At 43.4% G+C, this 27,958-nt stretch overlaps 1 protein-coding gene across 1 annotated transcript in view; it reads left to right on the top strand.

The window, feature by feature from the left end:
• LOC106577464 (solute carrier family 15 member 1) overlaps positions 1–27,958 on the top strand; it is a 367,351-nt gene that overhangs the window by 19,557 nt on the left and 319,836 nt on the right. The window contains exons 7-12 of the mRNA XM_082963785.1: positions 9–91; positions 2,217–2,303; positions 2,812–2,901; positions 6,670–6,714; positions 6,868–6,900; positions 13,304–13,392. Of these exons, the coding sequence (XP_082819911.1) occupies positions 9–91; positions 2,217–2,303; positions 2,812–2,901; positions 6,670–6,714; positions 6,868–6,900; positions 13,304–13,392 (427 nt within the window). The remainder of the gene's footprint in view (positions 1–8; positions 92–2,216; positions 2,304–2,811; positions 2,902–6,669; positions 6,715–6,867; positions 6,901–13,303; positions 13,393–27,958) is intronic.

Genomic DNA, 27,958 nt, shown 5'->3' with positions numbered 1-27,958 from the left:
TTCCACAGTCGTGTTCATTATGGGCAGTGGCATGTACAACAAGACTGCTCCTAAAGGCAACATTATGCTGGAGGTCTGCAAGTGTATCGGGGTAAGACAGTCTAATAACATACAGACAGTAAGGGGATGAGACAGTCTAATAACATACAGACAGTAAGGGATGAGACAGTCTAGTAACATGCAGACAGTAAGAGATGAGACAGTCTAATAAAATACAGACAGTAAGGAGGTAAGACAGTCTAATACCATACAGACAGTAAGGGATGAGACAGTCTAATAGCATACAGACAGTAAGGGATGAGACAGTCTAATAACATACAGACAGTAAGGGGATGAGACAGTCTAATACCATACAGACAGTAAGGGATGAGACAGTCTAATAACATACAGACAGTAAGGGATGAGACAGTCTAGTAACATGCAGACAGTAAGTGGGTAAGACAGCTGTCAAATAACATACAGACAGTAAGGGGATGAGACAGTCTAATAACGTACAGACAGTAAGGAGGTAAGACAGTCTAATACTATACAGACAGTAAGGGATGAGACAGTCTGATAACGTGCAGACAGTAAGGGGATGAGACAGTCTAATAACATACAGACAGTAAGGGATGAAACAGTCTAATAACATGCAGACAGTAAGGGATGAGACAGTCTAATAACATACAGACAGTAAGGAGGTAAGACATTCTAATACCATACAGACAGTAAGGGATGAGACTGTCTAACATACAGACAGTAAGGGATGAGACAGTCTAATAACATGCAGAAAGTAAGGGATGAGACAGTCTGGTGACATACAGACAGTAAGGGATGAGACAGTCTAATAACATGCAGACAGTAATGGATGAGACAGTCTAATAACATACAGACAGTAAGGGATGATACAGTCTAATAACATACAGACAGTAAGGGATGAGACAGTCTAATAACATACAGACAGTAAGGAGGTAAGACAGTCTAATACCATACAGACAGTAAGGGATGAGACAGTCTAATACCATACAGACAGTAAGGGAATAAGACAGTCTAATAACATACAGACAGTAAGGGGATGAGACAGTCTAATAACATACAGACAGAGACAGTAAGGGATGAGACAGTCTAATAACATACAGACAGTAAGGGATGAAACAGTCTAATAACATGCAGACAGTAAGGGATGAGACAGTCTAATAACATACAGACAGTAAGGAGGTAAGACATTCTAATACCATACAGACAGTAAGGGATGAGACTGTCTAACATACAGACAGTAAGGGATGAGACAGTCTAATAACATACAGACAGTAAGGGGATGAGACAGTCTAATACCATACAGACAGTAAGGGGGTAAGACAGTCTAATAACATACAGACAGTAAGGGGGTAAGACAGTCTAATAACATACAGACAGTAAGGGATGAGACAGTCTAATAACATACAGACAGTAAGGAGGTAAGACAGTCTATTACCATACAGACAGTAATGGATGGGACAGTCTAATAACATACAGACAGTAAGGGGATGAGACAATCTAATAACATACAGACAGTAAGGAGGTAAGAGTCTAATAACATACAAGGGATGAGACAGTCTAATAACATGCAGACAGTAAGGGATGAGACAGTCTAATAACATGCAGTCTATTACCATACAGACAGTAAGGGGGTGAGACAGTCTAATACCATACAGACAGTAAGGGATGAGACAGTCTAATACCATACAGACAGTAAGGGATGAGACAGTCTAATACCATACAGACAGTAAGGAGATGAGACAGTCTAATACCATACAGACAGTAAGGGATGAGACAGTCTAATACCATACAGACAGTAAGGAGATGAGACAGTCTAATACCATACAGACAGTAAGGAGATGAGACAGTCTAATACCATACAGACAGTAAGGAGATGAGACAGTCTAATACCATACAGACAGTAAGGGATGAGACAGTCTAATACCATACAGACAGTAAGGGATGAGACAGTCTAATACCATACAGACAGTAAGGGATGAGACAGTCTAATACCATACAGACAGTAAGGGATGAGACAGTCTAATACCATACAGACAGTAAGGAGATGAGACAGTCTAATACCATAAAGACAGTAGAAGACTTGCAGTGTCGTATCTTTCCATGTGAAACTCTGCAGGATGTGAATGTGATATTCAACAACAACGTCTGGATTTGAGCAGAGCTGTTAAGTGTTTTTGTGTTCTTTCGCTCCTCTCTAGTTTGCCGTAAAGAACCGCTTCAGGCATCGCAGCAAGAAGTTCCCTAAGAGAGAACACTGGATGGACTGGGCCGATGAGAAGTATGACGTAGGTCCATGTTCATTGTTCTATGGGAAAACCAGCACTACCAAAATAGCAGTTCATATAACTGTTGAAAATGAAAGTCAACTGAAGGATGTTTACAACACAGAGAACTCATTAATAAATCCTTCTTCTCCTCTTCTTCCTCCTCCTCTCTTCTCCTCCTCCTCCTCTCCTCCTCCTCTCCTCTCTCCTCCTCCTCCTCCTCCTCCTCCTCCTCTCTCGTCCTCCTTCTCCTCTCCTCTCTCCTCTCCTCCTCCTCTCCTCCTCCTCCTCTCCTCTCCTCTCCTCTCCTCTCCTCTCCTCTCCTCTCCTCTCCTCTCCTCTCCTCTCCTCTCCTCTCCTCTCCTCTCCTCTCCTCTCCTCTCCTCTCCTCTCCTCTCCTCTCCTCTCCTCTCCTCTCCTCCTCCTCCCTGTCCTCCTCTCTCCTCCTCCTCTCCTCTCCTCTCCTCCTCCTCCCCGTCCTCCTCTCTCCTCCTCCTCTCCTCTCTGATCTCCTCCTCCTCTCCTCCAGAAATTGCTGGTGGCCCAGGTGAAGATGGTGCTGAAAGTTCTGTTTCTCTACATCCCCCTTCCCATGTTCTGGACTCTGTTTGACCAACAGGTAAGAACCCTAACCATAAAACCCATCAATCTAAATAACATAATAAAAAAAAATCCCCATCAAAATCTGTCAGTTTAAGATTGAGATATCTGTTTCAGCTAGAGAGATCTGTTTCAGCTAGAGAGATCTGTTTCAGCTAGACAGATCTGTTTCAGCTAGACAGATCTGTTTCAGCTAGACAGATCTGTTTCAGCTAGACAGATCTGTTTCAGCTAGACAGATCTGTTTCAGCTAGACAGATCTGTTTCAGTTAGAGAGATCTGTTTTAACTAGAGATCTGTTTCAGCTAGAGAGATCTGTTTCAACTAGAGAGATCTGTTTCAACTAGAGAGATCTGTTTCAGCTAGACAGATCTGTTTCAGCTAGACAGATCTGTTTCAACTAGATAGATCTGTTTCAACTAGATAGATCTGTTTCAGCTAGAGAGATCTGTTTCAACTAGAGATCTGTTTCAGCTAGAGAGATCTGTTTCAGCTAGAGAGATCTGTTTCAACTAGAGAGATATGTTTCAACTAGAGATCTGTTTCAACTAGAGATCTGTTTCAACTAGATAGATCTGTTTCAGCTAGAGAGATCTGTTTCAACTAGATAGATCTGTTTCAACTAGATAGATCTGTTTCAGCTAGACAGATCTGTTTCAGCTAGACAGATCTGTTTCAAATAGACAGATCTGTTTCAGCTAGAGATATCTGTTTCAGCTAGAGATATCTGTTTCAGCTAGAGAGATCTGTTTCCGCTAGAGAGATCTGTTTCAACTAGATAGATCTGTTTCAGCTAGACAGATCTGTTTCAACTAGAGATCTGTTTCAGCTAGACAGATCTGTTTCAACTAGAGATCTGTGTCAGCTAGAGAGATCTGTTTCAGCTAGAGAGATCTGTTTCAGCTAGAGAGATCTGTTTCAGCTAGATAGATCTTTTTCAGCTAAAGAGATCTGTTTCAACTAGAGATCTGTTTCAACTAGAGATCTGTTTCAGGTAGAGATATCTGTTTCAACTAGAGATCTGTTTCAGCTAGAGTGATCTGTTTCAGCTAGAGTGATCTGTTTCAGCTAGAGTGATCTGTTTCAGCTAGAGTGATCTGTTTCAGCTAGAGTGATCTGTTTCAGCTAGACAGATCTGTTTCAGCTAGAGAGATCTGTTTCAGCTAGACAGATCTGTTTCAGCTAGATATATCTGTTTCAACTAGAGAGATCTGTTTCAGCTAGACAGATCTGTTTCAGCTAGATATATCTGTTTCAACTAGACAGATCTGTTTCAACTAGAGAGATCTGTTTCAGCTAGAGAGATCTGTTTCAGCTAGATATATTTTTTGCGTTGGCTGCGTCTCAAACCAATGATCCGCCAATGTTCTGCATCTGCAGTGAAAGGTGGCAGAGCTAGAGCGGTGTTTGTCAGACCATCAGACACTTCATCTGAAGGTAACTGGTACTGGTTTGAAAAAATAATGGAATTATGAAGGTAGTTTTGAACCGACCCAAAAAATGGGGTTAAATATGTGTAAAAAATATTGCCTGAGCTTTCTTCTATCTCCTAGATTTCAGACAGACACTTCAAAACCTTATTATTATGATTTATTTTGTGAGTTTTTTGTTGCCATTTATGAATGTGCTACTCAGTGGGATTCTATGGGCTATAGCCAAATTCAATATATATATTTTGATACCTAAAGGGGTATCGCTTAACCCCTAAGACTACTTACCCTAACCCCTAAGACTACTCACCCTAACCCCTAACCCTAACCCCTAACCCCTAAGACTACTCACCCTAACCCCTAACCCCTAAGACTACTCACCCTAACCCCTAACCCTAACCTCTAACCCCTAAGACTACTCACCCTAACCCCTAACCCCTAAGACTACTCACCCTAACCCCTAAGACTACTCACCCTAACCCCTAAGACTACTCACCCTAACCCCTAACCCCTAAGACTACTCACCCTAACCCCTAACCCCTAAGACTACTCACCCTAACCCCTAAGACTACTCACCCTAACCCCTAAACCTAACCCCTAACCCCTAAGACTACTCACCCTAACCCCTAACCCCTAAGACTACTCACCCTAAACCCCTAAGACTACTCACCCTAACCCCTAAGACTACTCACCCTAACCCCTAACTCCTAAGACTACTCACCCTAACCCCTAACCCCTAAGACTCATCATCCTAACCCCTAAGACTACTGTCGTGTCTTTGGCTATGCCGGATTAAGTGATATGACATGCTAACTTATAAAATGATTTCTCTGTAATTAATATTACCTGATTAAGCTAATCATGTAAATGTAATTAACCAGAAAGTCGGGGCACCACGGAAGAACGTTTATAGAGCTGTTATCTTCCGAATAAACTCTTAAAATACTTTGTAATATTTTACCTCGATAGCAGTCAATATTAACCCTTGTCTTATTTTCAGTCTCATAATGAAAGTTGTAAATTCTTGGCTATCTTCACGAACCCTGGCTAACAAGTTGAGTCAGCAATACAACATTGGGTTTAATTATTTATTTACTAAATACCTAAACTAATCACACAGAATTACAAATACACAGAATACAATGATGTCATACAGAAAACGTCCTGGTGGACGGAACCTGTATGAAAGCTAGTTACACAAAGGAAAGGGGGTTGGGCTTGAATGAAAGAGCGGGAAGATTTAGGAACACAGAAACAGCAGCTATGCTATCGTAAATACATTATCTTATGCATTCTAAATTACCGCCCATTTGGAAAAGGAAAATGCTATAAATATTTACTCTGAGCTGCGCTTCGGTAGATTGGTCGTAGATGCTGGCCGGGTTGGCCAACAGATCTCCCTGTTTTCGGAAGAATGTCAATGGTGGTCCATTGGATACGTGGTGGTATCTTCGTCTGGTTGTTAGACTGGATCCGTCGTCCGTCCTTTCCTAACCCACGTTAGCAGCGGCCGCTGCTAACTCAACGGCTAGGAAGTAGCACTTCTGTAGTGAATAAGCTCAAAGTTCATACCAGTTCATACCAGAGCTCACGCCGAGGTTGGCTTAGTTCTGTTCTTGACATGTGTGTCCTTCTAACGTAGAGGCTGCAGACCTCACGTACTGGAACAACGTGGTTATCTTTTCGTCAAAGGATTATATAGTGTTGAGGGGGAGGGAGGTGTTTCATCGTTTATAACCCCTGTCTCTTCACAGGGTTGGGCCACTGATCGAGCAGGGCACTTTCCTTATGAAAACCCAAATCTCTCATTCGGAAGCTAAAATTACATTTCATCTCCTAACAAACATTTTCAATATCAAACATTTCAATTGCATAACAATTCCATGTGACTCTGATAACTAGAGGGCGTATACTTTTCTCAGGTACAGTTTATGTTGTCCTGTCATCAGTCATAATGTCTCAGATGACAACCGAACTGACATACATACTCATTACGTTCCCAAGCATATTTCCAACTGGTTTTATTAACAAAATATGTGGTTCCTTTTCCCCATTTGTTTGATGTTCCCAGACTCTCTATATTTAACACAGGCTATTCAAGTCCTTCAGTAGACTCAGAGAGGGGATGGTAGAAAGGTATTTATGGGGGGGGTCATAAACCTTACCCACAGGCCAACGTCATGACACTACTCACCCTAACCCCTAACCCCTAAGACTACTCACCCTAACCCAAACAGCCCTGCTAGATATTAAGGATACTTTGTACCATAGAATCCCAGACTCCACCTTGGCAGTAGACTGTGCCAGTATTTTAAGGCAGTTGAGATCCTCCTAAACGGCGTTGTCCCTCTCCTCAGGGCTCCAGATGGACCCTCCAGGCCACCACCATGGACGGAAACTTTGTACGTGTAATTCAACCCTCACAAACAACAATGACATGATACTATTGATGAAACGATATTTTGAATTCGATATTAAAGACACCGAAGGACGTGTTTACCTGAATGAAAGATACCCAAGGACACGCGTAGATAACTGCTGTTTCTACTCCATAGGGAATTCTCACTGTGCAGCCAGATCAGATGCAGGTGAGCCACGTCCCCTACCTTTATATGCTAACAACTTATACTAACTGTATTAACTCTTTAAATGATATACTAACTCTATATACTAACTATACTAACTCTATAGCCACGTCCCCTACCTTTATATGCTAACAACTTACACTAACTATATTAACTCATGATATACTAACTCTATATACTAACTATTATAACTCTATAGCCACGTCCCCTACCTTTATATGCTAACAACTTACACTAACTGTATTAACTCTTTAAATGATATACTAACTCTATATACTAACTATACTAACTCTATAGCCACGTCCCCTACCTTTATAGGCTAACAACTTACACTAACTGTATTAACTCTTTAAATGATATACTAACTCTATATACTAACTATACTAACTCTATATGCTATAATCTAAATATCAACTCTATACTGTAAACTATATTCTAACTCTATATACTAACTATACTAACTCTATAGCCACGTCCCCTACCTTTATATGCTAACAACTTACACTAACTGTGTTAACTCTTTAAATGATATACTAACTCTATAGCCACGTCCCCTACCTTTATAGGCTAACAACTTACACTAACTGTATTAACTCTTTAAATTATATACTAACTCTATATGCTATAATCTACCTTTATATGCTAACAACTTACACTAACTGTGTTAACTCTTTAAATGATATACTAACTCTATAGCCACGTCCCCTACCTTTATAGGCTAACAACTTACACTAACTGTATTAACTCTTTAAATGATATACTAACTCTATATACTAACTATACTAACTCTATAGCCACGTCCCCTACCTTTATATGCTAACAACTTACACTAACTGTATTAACTCTTTAAATGATATACTAACTATATATACTATAATCTATATATCAACTCTATACTGTAAACTATATTCTAACTCTATATACTAACTATACTAACTCTATAGCCACGTCCCCTACCTTTATATGCTAACAACTTACACTAACTGTGTTAACTCTTTAAATGATATACTAACTCTATAGCCACGTCCCCTACCTTTATAGGCTAACAACTTACACTAACTGTATTAACTCTTTAAATTATATACTAACTCTATATGCTATAATCTACCTTTATATGCTAACAACTTACACTAACTGTGTTAACTCTTTAAATGATATACTAACTCTATATACTAACTATACTAACTCTATAGCCACGTCCCCTACCTTTATATGCTAACAACTTACACTAACTGTATTAACTCTTTAAATTATATACTAACTCTATATGCTATAATCTACCTTTATATGCTAACAACTTACACTAACTGTTTTAACTCTTTAAATGATATACTAACTCTATAGCCACGTCCCCTACCTTTATAGGCTAACAACTTACACTAACTGTATTAACTCTTTAAATGATATACTAACTCTATATACTAACTATACTAACTCTATAGCCACGTCCCCTACCTTTATATGCTAACAACTTACACTAACTGTATTAACTCTTTAAATGATATACTAACTATATATACTATAATCTATATATCAACTCTATACTGTAAACTATATTCTAACTCTATAGCCACGTCCCCTACCTTTATATGCTAACAACTTACACTAACTGTATTAACTCTTTAAATTATATACTAACTCTATATACTAACTATACTAACTCTATAGCCACGTCCCCTACCTTTATATGCTAACAACTTACACTAACTGTCTTAACTCTTTAAATTATATACTAACTCTATATGCTATAATCTACCTTTATATGCTAACAACTTACACTAACTGTATTAACTCTTTAAATGATATACTAACTCTATATACTAACTATACTAACTCTATATACTAACTATACTAACTCTATATACTATAATCTATATATCAACTCTATACTGTAAACTATATTCTAACTCTATATACTGTAAACTATATACTAACTATACTAACTCTATATACTATAATCTATATATCAACTGTATACTGTATACTATATTCTAACTCTATATACTGTAAACTATATACTAACTCTATATACTAACTATACTAACTCTATATGCTATAATCTATATATCAACTCTATACTGTAAACTATATTCTAACTCACTATACTAACTCTATATACTATAATCTATATATCAACTCTGTACTGTAAACTATATTCTAACTCTATATACTGTAAACTATATACTAACTCTATATACTATAATCTATATATCAACTCTATACTGTAAACTATATTCTAACTCTATATACTGTAAACTATATACTAACTCTATATACTATAATCTATATATCAACTCTATACTGTAAACTATATTCTAACTCTATATACTGTAAACTATATACTAACACTATATACTATAATCTATATATCAACTCTATACTGTAAACTATATACTGTAAACTATATACTAACTCTATATACTATAAGCCATATACTATCTCTATATAGTAACTATACTAACTGTATATACTATAATCTATATATTAACTCTATACTATAAGTTATATACTAACTCTATATACTGTAAACCATTTACTAACTCTATATAGTAACTATACTAACTCTATATACTATAATCTATATTCTAACGCTATATACTGTAAACTATACTAACTCTATATACTATAATCTATATTCTAACTTTATATACTGTAAACTATATTCTAACTTTATATACTATCATCTATATATCAACTCTATACTATAAACTATATTCTAACTCTGTATACTAACTCTATATAGTAACTATACTAATTGTATATGCTATAAACTAACTCTATACTCTATACTAAACTATACTCTAACTCTATATAATGTAAACAATATACGAACTCTAAATACAGTAAATTTAAACTAACTCTATATACTATAAACTAAATATGAACTCTACATCGTAATTATACTAACTGTAAATACTATTAACTATATACTAACTCTGTATACTATAAACTATATATGAACTCTACATAGTAACTATACTAACTGTAAATGGTATTAACTATATACTAACTCTATATACTAACTCTACTTACTCTTTATACTATAAACTATGTATTAACTATATATACTAACTATACTAACTCTATATACTAACTCTATATACTAACTATATTAACTCTATATACTAACTATACTAACTCTATATACTATATACTAACTCTATATACCAACTACACTAACTCTATATGCTAACTATGCTAACTCTATACACTATAAACTATATAATAACTCTATATACTAACTATAATAACTCTATATACTATAAACTAACTCTATATACTAACTATACTAACTCTATATACTATATACTAACTCTGTATACTAACTATATTAACTCTATATCCTAACTATATTAACTCTAATTACTAACTATACTAACTCTATATACTATATACTAACTCTATATACTATATACTAACTCTATATACTAACTATACTAACTCTGTATGCTAACAATACTAACTCTATATACTATATACTAACTCTATATACAAACTATATTAACTCTATATACTAACTCTATATACTATATACTAATCTATATGCTAACTATACTAACTCTATAAACTATACACTAACTATATTAACTCTATATACTAACTATACTAACTCTATATACTAACTATACTTACTCTATATACTAACTATACTAACTCTATATACTAACTCTCCTAACTCTATATGCTAACTCTATATACTAACTCTATGTACTAACTATACATACTAACTCTACTAACTATACTAACTCTATATACTAATTATACTAACTCTATATACTAACTCTACTAACTCTATATACTAACTCTATATACTAACTATACTAACTATACATACTAACTCTACTAACTCTATATACTAACTCTATATACTAACTATACATACTAACTATGCTAACTCTATATACTAACTATATATTAAATACTAACTATACATACTAACTATACTAACTCTATATACTAACTATACATACTAACTATACTAACTCTATATACTAACTATATACTAAGTACTAACTATATATCCTGCCTATGCTAACTCTATATAATATATATTCTAACTCTATATAATATGTACTAACTCTATATAATATATATATACTAACTCTATATAATATATATACTAACTCTATATAATATATTATCTCTATATAATATATATACTAACTCTATATAATATATACTAACTCTATACAATATATATACTAACTCAATACAATATATATACTAACTCTATATAATATATATTAACTCTATATAATATATATACTAACTCAATAAACTATATATACTAACTCTATAAACTATATATACTAACTCTATATAATATATATACCAACTCTATATAATATATACTAACTCTATATACTATATACTAACTCTATATACGAACTATACTAACTCAATATACTAACTATACTAACTCTATATCATATATACTAACTCTGTATACTAACTATACTAACTCTATATAATATATATACTAACTCTATATAATATATACTAACTCTATATACTATATACTAACTCAAAATACTAACTATACTAACTCTATATAATATATACTAACTCTATATACTAAATAAACTAACTCTATATACTAACTATACTAACTCTATATACTATATACTAACTCTGTATACTAACTATATTAACTCTATATACTAACTATATTAACTCTAATTACTAACTATACTAACTCCATATACTATATACTAACTCTATATACTATATACTAACTCTATATACTAACAATACTAACTCTATATACTATATACTAACTCTATATACGAACTATATTAACTCTATATACTAACTATACTAACTCTATATACTATATACTAATCTATATGCTAACTATACTAACTCTATAAACTATATACTAACTATATTAACTCTATATACTAACTATACTAACTCTATATACTAACTATACTTACTCTATATACTAACTATACTAACTCTATATACTAACTCTCCTAACTCTATATACTAACTCTATATACTAACTCTATGTACTAACTATACATACTAACGCTACTAACTCTATATACTAACTATACTAACTCTATATACTAACTATACTAACTCTATATACTAACTCTACTAACTCTATATACTAACTCTATATACTAACTATACTAACTATACATACTAACTATACTAACTCTATATACTAACTCTACTAACTCTATATACTAACTCTATATACTAACTATACATACTAACTATACTAACTCTATATACTAACTATATATTAACTACTAACTATACATACTAACTATACTAACTCTATATACTAACTATACATACTAACTATACTAACTCTATATACTAACTATATACTAACTACTAACTATATATCCTGCCTATGCTAACTCTATATAATATATATTCTAACTCTATATAATATGTACTAACTCTATATAATATATATACTAACTCTATATAATATATATACTAACTCTATATAATATATTATCTCTATATATTATATATACTAACTCTATATAATATATACTAACTCTATACAATATATATACTAACTCTATACAATATATATACTAATTCTATATAATATATATTATCTCTATATAATATATATACTAACTCAATAAACTATATATACTAACTCTATAAACTATATATACTAACTCTATATAATATATATACCAACTCTATATAATATATACTAACTCTATATACTATATACTAACTCTATATACGAACTATACTAACTCAATATACTAACTATACTAACTCTATATAATATATACTAACTCTGTATACTAACTATACTAACTCTATATAATATATATACTAACTCTATATAATATATACTAACTCTATATACTATATAGTAACTCTATACTACTAACTCATACTAACTCTACTCATAATATATACTAACTCTATATTCTAACTATACTAACTCTATATAATATATACTAACTATACTAAATAAATATACCATACCCCTCTGGCCTTATAAATATACCATACCCCTCTGGCCTTATAAATATACCATACCCCTCTGGTCTTATAAATATACCATACCCCTCTGGCCTTATAAATATACCATACCCCTCTGGCCTTATAAATATACCATACCCTTCTGGCCTTATAAATATACCATACCCCTCTGGCCTTATAAATATACCATACCCCTCTGGCCTTATAAATATACCATACCCCTCTGGCCTTATAAATATACCATACCCCTCTGGCCTTATAAATATACCATACCCCTCTGGCCTTATATATATACCATACCCCTCTGGCCTTATAAATATGCCATACCCCTCTGGTCTTAATAATATACCATACCCCTCTGGCCTTATTGTTTAAATATATACTATAATTTGTAGGTGTGACATGCTCTTCCCATGTACTGCTTCCTCTCTGTCAGACTGTCAACCCAATCCTGATCCTGGCCCTGGTTCCCATCATGGACAGCCTGGTCTACCCTCTCATAAAGAAATGCCACCTGAACTTTACGTGAGTTGAGTGACCTGCAGTATTAATAACAGAGGATCACAGACTGGGCCTCACGTTGTACTGCTGATACCACAAAGACTGGGCCTCACGTTGTACTACTGATACCACACAGACTGGGCCTCACGTTGTACTGCTGATACCACACAGACTGGGCCTCACGTTGTACTGCTGATACCACACAGACTGGGCCTCACGTTGTACTACTGATACCACACAGACTGGGCCTCACGTTGTACTACTGATACCACACAGACTGGGCCTCACGTTGTACTACTGATACCACACAGACTGGGCCTCACGCTGTACTGCTGATGCGTCTGATACCACACAGACTGGGCCTCACGTTTTACTGCTGATGCCTCTGATACCACACAGACTGGGCCTCACGTTGTACTACTGATAGGACACAGACTGGGCCTCACGTTGTATTGCTGATACCACACAGACTGGGCCTTACGTTGTACTACTGATACCACACAGACTGGGCCTCACGTTGTACTACTGATACCACACAGATTGGGCCTCACGTTGTACTACTGATACCACACAGACTGGGCATCACGTTGTACTGCTGATACCACACAGACTGGGCCTCACGTTGTACTGCTGATACCACAAAGACTGGGCCTCACGTTGTACTACTGATACCACACAGACTGGGCCTCACGTTGTACTGCTGATACCACACAGACTGGGCCTCACGTTGTACTGCTGATACGACACAGACTGGGCCTCACGTTGTACTGCTGATACCACACAGACTGGGCCTCACGTTGTACTGCTGATACCACACAGACTGGGCCTCACGTTGTACTGCTGATACCTCACAGACTGGGCCTCACGTTGTACTACTGATACCACACAGACTGGTCCTCACGTTGTACTGCTGATACCACATAGACTGGGCCTCACGTTGTACTGCTGATACCACACAGACTGGGCCTCACGTTGTACTACTGATACCACACAGACTTGGCCTCACGTTGTACTGCTGATACCACACAGACTGGGCCTCACGATGTACTGTGATACCATACAGACTGGGCCTCACGTTGTACTACTGATACCACACAGACTTGGCCTCACGTTGTACTGCTGATACCACACAGACTGGGCCTCACGTTGTACTACTGATACCACACAGACTGGGCCTCACGTTTTACTGCTGATACCACACAGACTGGGCCTCACGTTGTACTACTGATACCACACAGACTGGGCCTCACGTTGTAGTACTGATGCCTCTGATACAACACATACTGGGCCTCACGTTGTACTGCTGATACCACACTGACAGGGCCTCACGTTGTACTGCTGATACCACACAGACTGGGCCTCACGTTGTACTACTGATACCACACAGATTGGGCCTCACATTGTACTACTGATACAACACAGACTGGGCCTCACGTTGTACTACTGATACCACACAGACTGGGCCTCACGTTGTACTGCTGATACCACAGACTGGGCCTCACGTTGTACTACTGATACCACACAGACTGGGCCTCACGTTGTACTACTGATACCACACAGACTGGGCCTCACGTTGTACTACTGATACCACACAGACTGGGCCTCACGTTGTACTACTGATACCACACAGACTGGGCCTCACGTTGTACTACTGATACCACACAGACTGTGCCTCACGCTGTACTGCTGATGCCTCTGATACCACACAGACTGGGCCTCACGTTGTACTACTGATAGGACACAGACTGGGCCTCACGTTGTATTGTTGATACCACACAGACTGGGCCTTACGTTGTACTACTGATACCACACAGACTGGGCCTCACGTTGTACTACTGATACCACACAGATTGGGCCTCACGTTGTACTACTGATACCACACAGACTGGGCATCACGTTGTACTGCTGATACCACACAGACTGGGCCTCACGTTGTACTGCTGATACCACAAAGACTGGGCCTCACGTTGTACTACTGATACCACACAGACTGGGCCTCACGTTGTACTGCTGATACCACACAGACTGGGCCTCACGTTGTACTGCTGATACGACACAGACTGGGCCTCACGTTGTACTGCTGATACCACACAGACTGGGCCTCACGTTGTACTGCTGATACCACACAGACTGGGCCTCACGTTGTACTGCTGATACCTCACAGACTGGGCCTCACGTTGTACTACTGATACCACACAGACTGGTCCTCACGTTGTACTGCTGATACCACATAGACTGGGCCTCACGTTGTACTGCTGATACCACACAGACTGGGCCTCACGTTGTACTACTGATACCACACAGACTGGGCCTCACGTTGTACTGCTGATACCACACAGACTGGGCCTCACGATGTACTGTGATACCATACAGACTGGGCCTCACGTTGTACTACTGATACCACACAGACTTGGCCTCACGTTGTACTGCTGATACCACACAGACTGGGCCTCACGTTGTACTACTGATACCACATAGACTGGGCCTCACGTTTTACTGCTGATACCACACAGACTGGGCCTCACGTTGTACTACTGATACCACACAGACTGGGCCTCACGTTGTAGTACTGATGCCTCTGATACAACACATACTGGGCCTCACGTTGTACTGCTGATACCACACTGACAGGGCCTCACGTTGTACTGCTGATACCACACAGACTGGGCCTCACGTTGTACTACTGATACCACACAGATTGGGCCTCACATTGTACTACTGATACAACACAGACTGGGCCTCACGTTGTACTACTGATACCACACAGACTGGGCCTCACGTTGTACTGCTGATACCACAGACTGGGCCTCACGTTGTACTACTGATACCACACAGACTGGGCCTCACGTTGTACTACTGATACCACACAGACTGGGCCTCACGTTGTACTACTGATACCACACAGACTGGGCCTCACGTTGTACTACTGATACCACACAGACTGGGCCTCACGCTGTACTGCTGATGCGTCTGATACCACACAGACTGGGCCTCACGTTTTACTGCTGATGCCTCTGATACCACACAGACTGGGCCTCACGTTGTACTACTGATAGGACACAGACTGGGCCTCACGTTGTATTGCTGATACCACACAGACTGGGCCTTACGTTGTACTACTGATACCACACAGACTGGGCCTCACGTTGTACTACTGATACCACACAGATTGGGCCTCACGTTGTACTACTGATACCACACAGACTGGGCATCACGTTGTACTGCTGATACCACACAGACTGGGCCTCACGTTGTACTGCTGATACCACAAAGACTGGGCCTCACGTTGTACTACTGATACCACACAGACTGGGCCTCACGTTGTACTGCTGATACCACACAGACTGGGCCTCACGTTGTACTGCTGATACGACACAGACTGGGCCTCACGTTGTACTGCTGATACCACACAGACTGGGCCTCACGTTGTACTGCTGATACCACACAGACTGGGCCTCACGTTGTACTGCTGATACCTCACAGACTGGGCCTCACGTTGTACTACTGATACCACACAGACTGGTCCTCACGTTGTACTGCTGATACCACATAGACTGGGCCTCACGTTGTACTGCTGATACCACACAGACTGGGCCTCACGTTGTACTACTGATACCACACAGACTTGGCCTCACGTTGTACTGCTGATACCACACAGACTGGGCCTCACGATGTACTGTGATACCATACAGACTGGGCCTCACGTTGTACTACTGATACCACACAGACTTGGCCTCACGTTGTACTGCTGATACCACACAGACTGGGCCTCACGTTGTACTACTGATACCACACAGACTGTGCCTCACGCTGTACTGCTGATGCCTCTGATACCACACAGACTGGGCCTCACGTTTTACTGCTGATGCCTCTGATAATACACAGACTGGGTCTCACGTTGTACTACTGATAGGACACAGACTGGGCCTCACGTTGTATTGTTGATACCACACAGACTGGGCCTTACGTTGTACTACTGATACCACACAGACTGGGCCTCACGTTGTACTACTGATACCACACAGATTGGGCCTCACGTTGTACTACTGATACCACACAGACTGGGCATCACGTTGTACTGCTGATACCACACAGACTGGGCCTCACGTTGTACAACAGATACCACACAGACTGGGCCTCACACTGTAATGCTGATGCCTCTGATACCACACAGACATGGCCTCACGTTGTACTGCTGATGCCTCTGATACCACACAGACTGGGGCTCACGTTGTACTACTGATACCACACAGACTGGGCCTCACGTTGTACAACAGATACCACACAGACTGGGCCTCACGTTGTACTACTGATACCACACAGACTGGGCCTCACGTTGTACTACTGATACCACACAGACTGGGCCTCACGTTGTACTACTGATACCACACAGACTGGGCCTCATGTTGTACTGCTGATACCATACAGACTGGGCCTCACGTTGTACTGCTGATACCTCACAGACTGGGCCTCACGTTGTACTACTGATACCACACAGACTGGGCCTCACGTTGTACTGCTCATACCACACAGACTGGGCCTCACGTTGTACTGCTGATACCACAAAGTCTGGGCCTCACGTTGTACTACTGATACCACACAGACTGGGCCTCACGATGTACTGCTGATACCACACAGACTGGGCCTCACGTTGTACTGCTGATACCTCACAGACTGGGCCTCACATTGTACTACTGATTCCACATCGACTGGGCCTCACGTTGTACTGCTGATACCACACAGACTGGGTCTCACGTCGTCCTGCTGATACCTCACAGACTGGGCCTCACGTTGTACTACTGATACCACACAGACTGGGCCTGACGTTGTACTGCTGATACCACACAGACTGGGCCTCACGTTGTACTGCTGATACCACACAGACTGGGCCTCACGTTGTACTGCTGATACCTCACAGACTGGGCCTCACTTTGTACTACTGATACCACACAGACTGGGCCTCACGTTGTAATGCTGATACCACACAGACTGGGCCTCACGTTGTACTACTGATACCACACAGACTGGGCCTCACGTTGTAATGCTGATGCCTCTGATACCACACAGACTGGGCCTCACGTTGTACTACTGATACCACACAGACTGGGCCTCACGTTGTGCTACTGATACCACACAGACTGGACATCACGTTGTACTACTGATACCACACAGACTGGGTCTCACGTTGTCCTGCTGATGCCTCTGATACCACACAGACTGGGCCTCACGTTGTACTGCCGATGCCTCTGATACCACACAGACTGGGCCTCACGTTGTACTACTGATACCACACAGACTGGGCCTCACGTTGTACTCCAGATACCACACAGACTGGTTCTCACGTTGTACTGCTGATACCACACAGACTGGGCCTCACGTTGTACTACTGATACCACACAGACTGGGCCTCACGTTGTACTACTGATACCACACAGATTGGGCCTCACGTTGTACTGCTGATACCACACAGACTGGGTCTCACGTTGTCCTGCTGATACCTCACAGACTGGGCCTCACGTTGTACTGCTGATACCACACAGACTGGGCCTCACGTTGTACTGCTGATACCACACAGACTGGATCTCATGTTGTACTGCTGATACCACACAGACTGGGCCTCATGTCGTACTGCTGATACCACACAGACTGGGCCTCTCGTTGTAATACTGATACCATACAGACTGGGCCTCACGTTGTACTGCTGATACCTCACAGACTGGGCCTCACGTTGTACTACTGATACCACACAGACTGGGCCTCACGTTGTACTGCTCATACCACACTGACTGGGCCTCACGTTGTACTGCTGATACCACAAAGACTGGGCCTCACGTTGTACTACTGATACCACACAGACTGGGCCTCACGATGTACTGCTGATACCTCAAGACTGGGCCTCACATTGTACTACTGATACCACATCGACTGGGCCTCACGTTGTACTGCTGATACCACACAGACTGGGTCTCACGTCGTCCTGCTGATACCTCACAGACTGGGCCTCACGTTGTACTACTGATACCACACAGCCTGGGCCTCACGTTGTACTGCTGATACCACACAGACTGGGCCTGACGTTGTACTGCTGATACCACACAGACTGGGCCTCACGTTGTACTGCTGATACCACACAGACCTGGCCTCACGTTGTACTACTGATACCACACAGACTTGGCCTCACGCTGTACTGCTGATGCCTCTGATACCACACAGACTGGGACTCACGTTGTACTGCTGATGCCTCTGATACCACACAGACTGGGCCTCACGTTGTACTACTGATACCAAACAGACTGGGCCTCACGTTGTACTACTGATACCACACAGACTTGGCCTCACGCTGTACTGCTGATGCCTCTGATACCACACAGACTGGGCCTCACGTTGTACTGCTGATGCCTCTGATACCACACAGACTGGGCCTCACGTTGTACTACTGATACCACACAGACTGGGCCTCACGTTGTACTACAGATACCACACAGACTGGTTCTCACGTTGTACTGCTGATACCACACAGACTGGGCCTCACGTACTGCTGATGCCTCTGATACCACACAGACTGGTTCTCACGTTGTACTGCTGATACCACACAGACTGGGCCTCACGTTGTACTACTGATACCACACAGACTGGGACTCACGTTGTACTACTGATACCACACAGACTGGGCCTCACGCTGTACTGCTGATGCCTCTGATACCACACAGACTGGTCCTCACGTTGTACTGCTGATGCCTCTGATACCACACAGACTGGGCCTCACGTTGTACTACTGATACCACACAGACTGGGCCTCACGTTGTACTACTGATACCACACAGACTGGGCCTCACGTTGTACTACTGATACCACACAGACTGGGCATCACACTGTACTGCTGATGCCTCTGATACCACACAGACTGGGCCTCACGTTGTACTGCTGATGCCTCTGATACCACACAGACTGGGGCTCACGTTGTACTACTGATACCACACAGGCTGTGCCTCACGTTGTACAACAGATACCACACAGACTGGGCCTCACGTTGTACTACTGATACCACATAGACTGGGCCTCACGTTGTACTACTGATACAACACAGACTGGGCCTCATGTTGTACTGCTGATACCACACAGACTGGGTCTCACGTTGTAATACTGATACCATACAGACTGGGCCTCACGTTGTACTGCTGATACCTCACAGACTGGGCCTCACATTGTACTACTGATACCACACAGACTGGGCCTCACGTTGTACTACTGATACCACACAGACTGGTTCTCACGTTGTACTGCTGATACCACACAGACTGGGCCTCACGTTGTACTACTGATACCACACAGACTGGGCCTCACGTTGTACTACTGATACCACACAGATTGGGCCTCACGTTGTACTGCTGATACCACACAGACTGGGTCTCACGCTGTCCTGCTGATACCTCACAGACTGGGCCTCACGTTGTACTGCTGATACCACACAGACTGGGCCTCACGTTGTACTGCTGATACCTCACAGACTGGGCCTCACGTTGTACTGCTGATACCTCACAGACTGGGCCTCACGTTGTACTACTGATACCACACAGACTGGGCCTCACGTTGTACTGCTGATACCATACAGACTGGGCCTCACGTTGTACTGCTGATACCACACAGACTGGGCCTCATGTTGTACTGCTGATACCACACAGACTGGGTCTCACGTTGTAATACTGATACCATACAGACTGGGCCTCACGTTGTACTGCTGATACCTCACAGACTGGGCCTCACGTTGTACTGCTGATACCACACAGACTGGGCCTCACGTTGTACTGCTGATACCACACAGACTGGGCCTCACGTTGTACTGCTGATACCTCATAGCCTGGCCTCACGTTGTACTACTGATACCACACAGACTGGGCCTCACGTTGTACTGCTGATACCACACAGACTGGGCCTCACGTTGTACTACTGATACCACACAGACTGGGCCTCACGTTGTACTACTGATACCACACAGACTGGGCCTCACGCTGTACTGTTATGCCTCTGATACCACACAGACTGGGCCTCACGTTGTACTACTGATACCACACAGACTGGGCCTCACGTTGTACTGCTGATACCACACAGACTGGGCCTCACGTTGTACTACTGATACCACACAGACTTGGCCTCACGCTGTACTGCTGATGCCTCTGATACCACACAGACTGGGCCTCACGTTGTACTGCTGATGCCTCTGATACCACACAGACTGGGCCTCACGTTGTACTACTGATACCACACAGACTGGGCCTCACGTTGTACTACTGATACCACACAGACTTGGCCTCACGCTGTACTGCTGATGCCTCTGATACCACACAGACTGGGCCTCACGTTGTACTGCTGATGCCTCTGATACCACACAGACTGGGCCTCACGTTGTACTGCTGATACCACACAGACTGGGCCTCACGATGTACTGCTGATACCACACAGACTGGGCCTCACGTTGTACTGCTGATACCACACAGACTGGGCCTCACGTTGTACTGCTGATACCACACAGACTGGGCCTCACGTTGTACTGCTGATACCTCACAGCCTGGCCTCACGTTGTACTACTGATACCACACAGACTGGGCCTCACGTTGTACTGCTGATACCACACAGACTGGGCCTCACGTTGTACTGCTGATACCTCACAGCCTGGCCTCACGTTGTACTACTGATACCACACAGACTGGGCCTCACGTTGTACTGCTGATACCACACAGACTGGGCCTCACGTTGTACTACTGATACCACACAGACTGGGCCTCACGTTGTACTACTGATACCACACAGACTGGGCCTCACGCTGTACTGTTATGCCTCTGATACCACACAGACTGGGCCTCACGTTGTACTACTGATACCACACAGACTGGGCCTCACGTTGTACTGCTGATACCACACAGACTGGGCCTCACGTTGTACTACTGATACCACACAGACTTGGCCTCACGCTGTACTGCTGATGCCTCTGATACCACACAGACTGGGCCTCACGTTGTACTGCTGATGCCTCTGATACCACACAGACTGGGCCTCACGTTGTACTACTGATACCACACAGACTGGGCCTCACGTTGTACTACTGATACCACACAGACTTGGCCTCACGCTGTACTGCTGATGCCTCTGATACCACACAGACTGGGCCTCACGTTGTACTGCTGATGCCTCTGATACCACACAGACTGGGCCTCACGTTGTACTACTGATACCACACAGACTGGGCCTCACGTTGTACTACAGATACCACACAGACTGGTTCTCACGTTGTACTGCTGATACCACACAGACTGGGCCTCACGTACTGCTGATGCCTCTGATACCACACAGACTGGTTCTCACGTTGTACTGCTGATACCACACAGACTGGGCCTCACGTTGTACTACTGATACCACACAGACTGGGCCTCACGTTGTACTACTGATACCACACAGACTGGGCCTCACGCTGTACTGCTGATGCCTCTGATACCACACAGACTGGTCCTCACGTTGTACTGCTGATGCCTCTGATACCACACAGACTGGGCCTCACGTTGTACTACTGATACCACACAGACTGGGCCTCACGTTGTACTACTGATACCACACAGACTGGGCCTCACGTTGTACTACTGATACCACACAGACTGGGCATCACACTGTACTGCTGATGCCTCTGATACCACACAGACTGGGCCTCACGTTGTACTGCTGATGCCTCTGATACCACACAGACTGGGGCTCACGTTGTACTACTGATACCACACAGGCTGTGCCTCACGTTGTACAACAGATACCACACAGACTGGGCCTCACGTTGTACTACTGATACCACATAGACTGGGCCTCACGTTGTACTACTGATACAACACAGACTGGGCCTCATGTTGTACTGCTGATACCACACAGACTGGGTCTCACGTTGTAATACTGATACCATACAGACTGGGCCTCACGTTGTACTGCTGATACCTCACAGACTGGGCCTCACATTGTACTACTGATACCACACAGACTGGGCCTCACGTTGTACTACTGATACCACACAGACTGGGCCTCACGTTGTACTACTGATACCACACAGACATGGCCTCACGTTGTACTGCTCATACCACACAGACTGGGCCTCACTGATACCACACAGACTGGGCCTCACGTTGTACTGCTGATACCACACAGACTGGGCCTCACGATGTATTGCTGATACCACACAGACTGGGCCTCACGTTGTTCTGCTGATACCTCACAGACTGGGCCTCACATTGTACTACTGATACCACACAGACTGGGCCTCACGTTGTACTGCTGATACCACACAGACTGGGTCTCACGTCGTCCTGCTGATACCTCACAGACTGGGCCTCACGTTGTACTGCTGATACCACACATACTGGGCCTCACGTTGTACTGCTGATACCTCACAGACTGGGCCTCACATTGTACTACTGATACCACACAGACTGGGCCTCACGTTGTACTGCTGATACCACACAGACTGGGTCTCACATCGTCCTGCTGATACCTCACAGACTGGGCCTCACGTTGTACTACTGATACCACACAGACTGGGCCTCACGTTGTACTGCTGATACCACACAGACTGGGCCTGACGTTGTACTGCTGATACCACACAGACTGGGCCTCACGTTGTACTACTGATACCACACAGACTGTGCCTCACGTTGTACTGCTGATGCCTCTGATACCACACAGACTGGGCCTCACGTTGTACTACTGATACCACACAGACTGGGCCTCACGTTGTACTGCTGATGCCTCTGATACCACACAGACTGGGCCTCATGTTGTACTACTGATACCACACAGACTGGGCCTCACGTTGTACTACTGATACCACACAGACTGGACATCATGTTGTACTACTGATACCACTCAGACTTGGCCTCACGCTGTACTGCTGATGCCTCTGATACCACACAGACTGGGCCTCACTTTGTACTGCTGATGCCTCTGATACCACACAGACTGGGCCTCACGTTGTACTACTGATACCACACAGACTGGGCCTCACGTTGTACTACAGATACCACACAGACTGGTTCTCACGTTGTACTGCTGATACCACACAGACTGGGCCTCACGTTGTACTACTGATACCACACAGACTGGGCCTCACGTTGTACTACTGATACCACACAGATTGGGCCTCACGTTGTACTGCTGATACCACACAGACTGGGTCTCACGTTGTCCTGCTGATACCTCACAGACTGGGCCTCACGTTGTACTGCTGATACCACACAGACTGGGCCTCACGTTGTACTGCTGATACCTCACAGACTGGGCCTCACGTTGTACTGCTGATAGCTCACAGACTGGGCCTCACGTTGTACTACTGATACCACACAGACTGGGCCTCACGTTGTACTGCTGATACCATACAGACTGGGCCTCACGTTGTACTGCTGATACCACACAGACTGGGCCTCTAGTTGTACTGCTGATACCACACAGACTGGGCCTCACGTTGTACTGCTGATACCACACAGACTGGGCCTCACGTTGTACTACTGATACCACACAGACTGGGCCTCACGATGTACTGCTGATACCACACAGACTGGGCCTCACGTTGTACTGCTGATACCACACAGACTGGGCCTGACGTTGTACTGCTGATACCACACAGACTGGGCCTCACGTTGTACTACTGATACCACACAGACTGTGCCTCACGTTGTACTGCTGATGCCTCTGATACCACACAGACTGGGCCTCACGTTGTACTACTGATACCACACAGACTGGACATCATGTTGTACTACTGATACCACTCAGACTTGGCCTCACGCTGTACTGCTGATGCCTCTGATACCACACAGACTGGGCATCACTTTGTACTGCTGATGCCTCTGATACCACACAGACTGGGCCTCACGTTGTACTACTGATACCACACAGACTGGGCCTCACGTTGTACTACAGATACCACACAGACTGGTTCTCACGTTGTACTGCTGATACCACACAGACTGGGCCTCACGTTGTACTACTGATACCACACAGACTGGGCCTCACGTTGTACTACTGATACCACACAGATTGGGCCTCATGTTGTACTGCTGATACCACACAGACTGGGTCTCACGTTGTCCTGCTGATACCTCACAGACTGGGCCTCACGTTGTACTGCTGATACCACACAGACTGGGCCTCACGTTGTACTGCTGATACCTCACAGACTGGGCCTCACGTTGTACTGCTGATAGCTCACAGACTGGGCCTCACGTTGTACTACTGATACCACACAGACTGGGCCTCACGTTGTACTGCTGATACCATACAGACTGGGCCTCACGTTGTACTGCTGATACCACACAGACTGGGCCTCTAGTTGTACTGCTGATACCACACAGACTGGGCCTCACGTTGTACTGCTGATACCACACAGACTGGGCCTCACGTTGTACTACTGATACCACACAGACTGGGCCTCACGATGTACTGCTGATACCACACAGACTGGGCCTCACGTTGTACTGCTGATACCACACAGACTGGGCCTCACGTTGTACTGCTGATACCACACAGACTGGGCCTCACGTTGTACTGCTGATACCTCACAGCCTGGCCTCACGTTGTACTACTGATACCACACAGACTGGGCCTCACGTTGTACTGCTGATACAACACAGACTGGGCCTCACGTTGTACTGCTGATACCTCACAGCCTGGCCTCACGTTGTACTACTGATACCACACAGACTGGGCCTCACGTTGTACTGCTGATACCACACAGACTGGGCCTCACGTTGTACTACTGATACCACACAGACTGGGCCTCACGTTGTACTACTGATACCACACAGACTTGGCCTCACGCTGTACTGCTGATGCCTCTGATACCACACAGACTGGGCCTCACGTTGTACTGCTGATGCCTCTGATACCACACAGACTGGGCCTCACGTTGTACTACTGATACCACACAGACTGGGCCTCACGTTGTACTACTGATACCACACAGACTTGGCCTCACGCTGTACTGCTGATGCCTCTGATACCACACAGACTGGGCCTCACGTTGTACTGCTGATGCCTCTGATACCACACAGACTGGGCCACACGTTGTACTACTGATACCACACAGACTGGGCCTCACGTTGTACTACAGATACCACACAGACTGGTTCTCACGTTGTACTGCTGATACCACACAGACTGGGCCTCACGTTGTCCTGCTGATACCTCACAGACTGGGCCTCACGTTGTACTGCTGATAGCTCACAGACTGGGCCTCACGTTGTACTACTGATACCACACAGACTGGGCCTCACGTTGTACTGCTGATACCATACAGACTGGGCCTCACGTTGTACTGCTGATACCACACAGACTGGGCCTCTAGTTGTACTGCTGATACCACACAGACTGGGCCTCACGTTGTACTACTGATACCACACAGACTGGGCCTCACGATGTACTGCTGATACCACACAGACTGGGCCTCACGTTGTACTGCTGATACCACACAGACTGGGCCTGACGTTGTACTGCTGATACCACACAGACTGGGCCTCACGTTGTACTACTGATACCACACAGACTGTGCCTCACGTTGTACTGCTGATGCCTCTGATACCACACAGACTGGGCCTCACGTTGTACTACTGATACCACACAGACTGGGCCTCACGTTGTACTACTGATACCACACAGACTGGACATCATGTTGTACTACTGATACCACTCAGACTTGGCCTCACGCTGTACTGCTGATGCCTCTGATACCACACAGACTGGGCATCACTTTGTACTGCTGATGCCTCTGATACCACACAGACTGGGCCTCACGTTGTACTACTGATACCACACAGACTGGGCCTCACGTTGTACTACAGATACCACACAGACTGGTTCTCACGTTGTACTGCTGATACCACACAGACTGGGCCTCACGTTGTACTACTGATACCACACAGACTGGGCCTCACGTTGTACTACTTATACCACACAGATTGGGCCTCACGTTGTACTGCTGATACCACACAGACTGGGTCTCACGTTGTCCTGCTGATACCTCACAGACTGGGCCTCACGTTGTACTGCTGATACCACACAGACTGGGCCTCACGTTGTACTGCTGATACCTCACAGACTGGGCCTCACGTTGTACTGCTGATAGCTCACAGACTGGGCCTCACGTTGTACTACTGATACCACACAGACTGGGCCTCACGTTGTACTGCTGATACCATACAGACTGGGCCTCACGTTGTACTGCTGATACCACACAGACTGGGCCTCTAGTTGTACTGCTGATACCACACAGACTGGGCCTCACGTTGTACTGCTGATACCACACAGACTTGGCCTCACGCTGTACTGCTGATGCCTCTGATACCACACAGACTGGGCCTCACGTTGTACTGCTGATGCCTCTGATACCACACAGACTGGGCCTCACGTTGTACTACTGATACCACACAGACTGGGCCTCACGTTGTACTACTGATACCACACAGACTTGGCCTCACGCTGTACTGCTGATGCCTCTGATACCACACAGACTGGGCCTCACGTTGTACTGCTGATGCCTCTGATACCACACAGACTGGGCCTCACGTTG

Source organism: Salmo salar, chromosome 17 (genome assembly GCF_965601325.2).
Source record: "Salmo salar chromosome 17, fSalSal1, whole genome shotgun sequence".
In the NCBI taxonomy this organism is placed as follows: domain Eukaryota; kingdom Metazoa; phylum Chordata; class Actinopteri; order Salmoniformes; family Salmonidae; genus Salmo; species Salmo salar.
The sequence above is the reverse complement of the archived record's forward strand: the minus strand, read 5'-3'. Positions and strand labels throughout refer to the sequence as shown.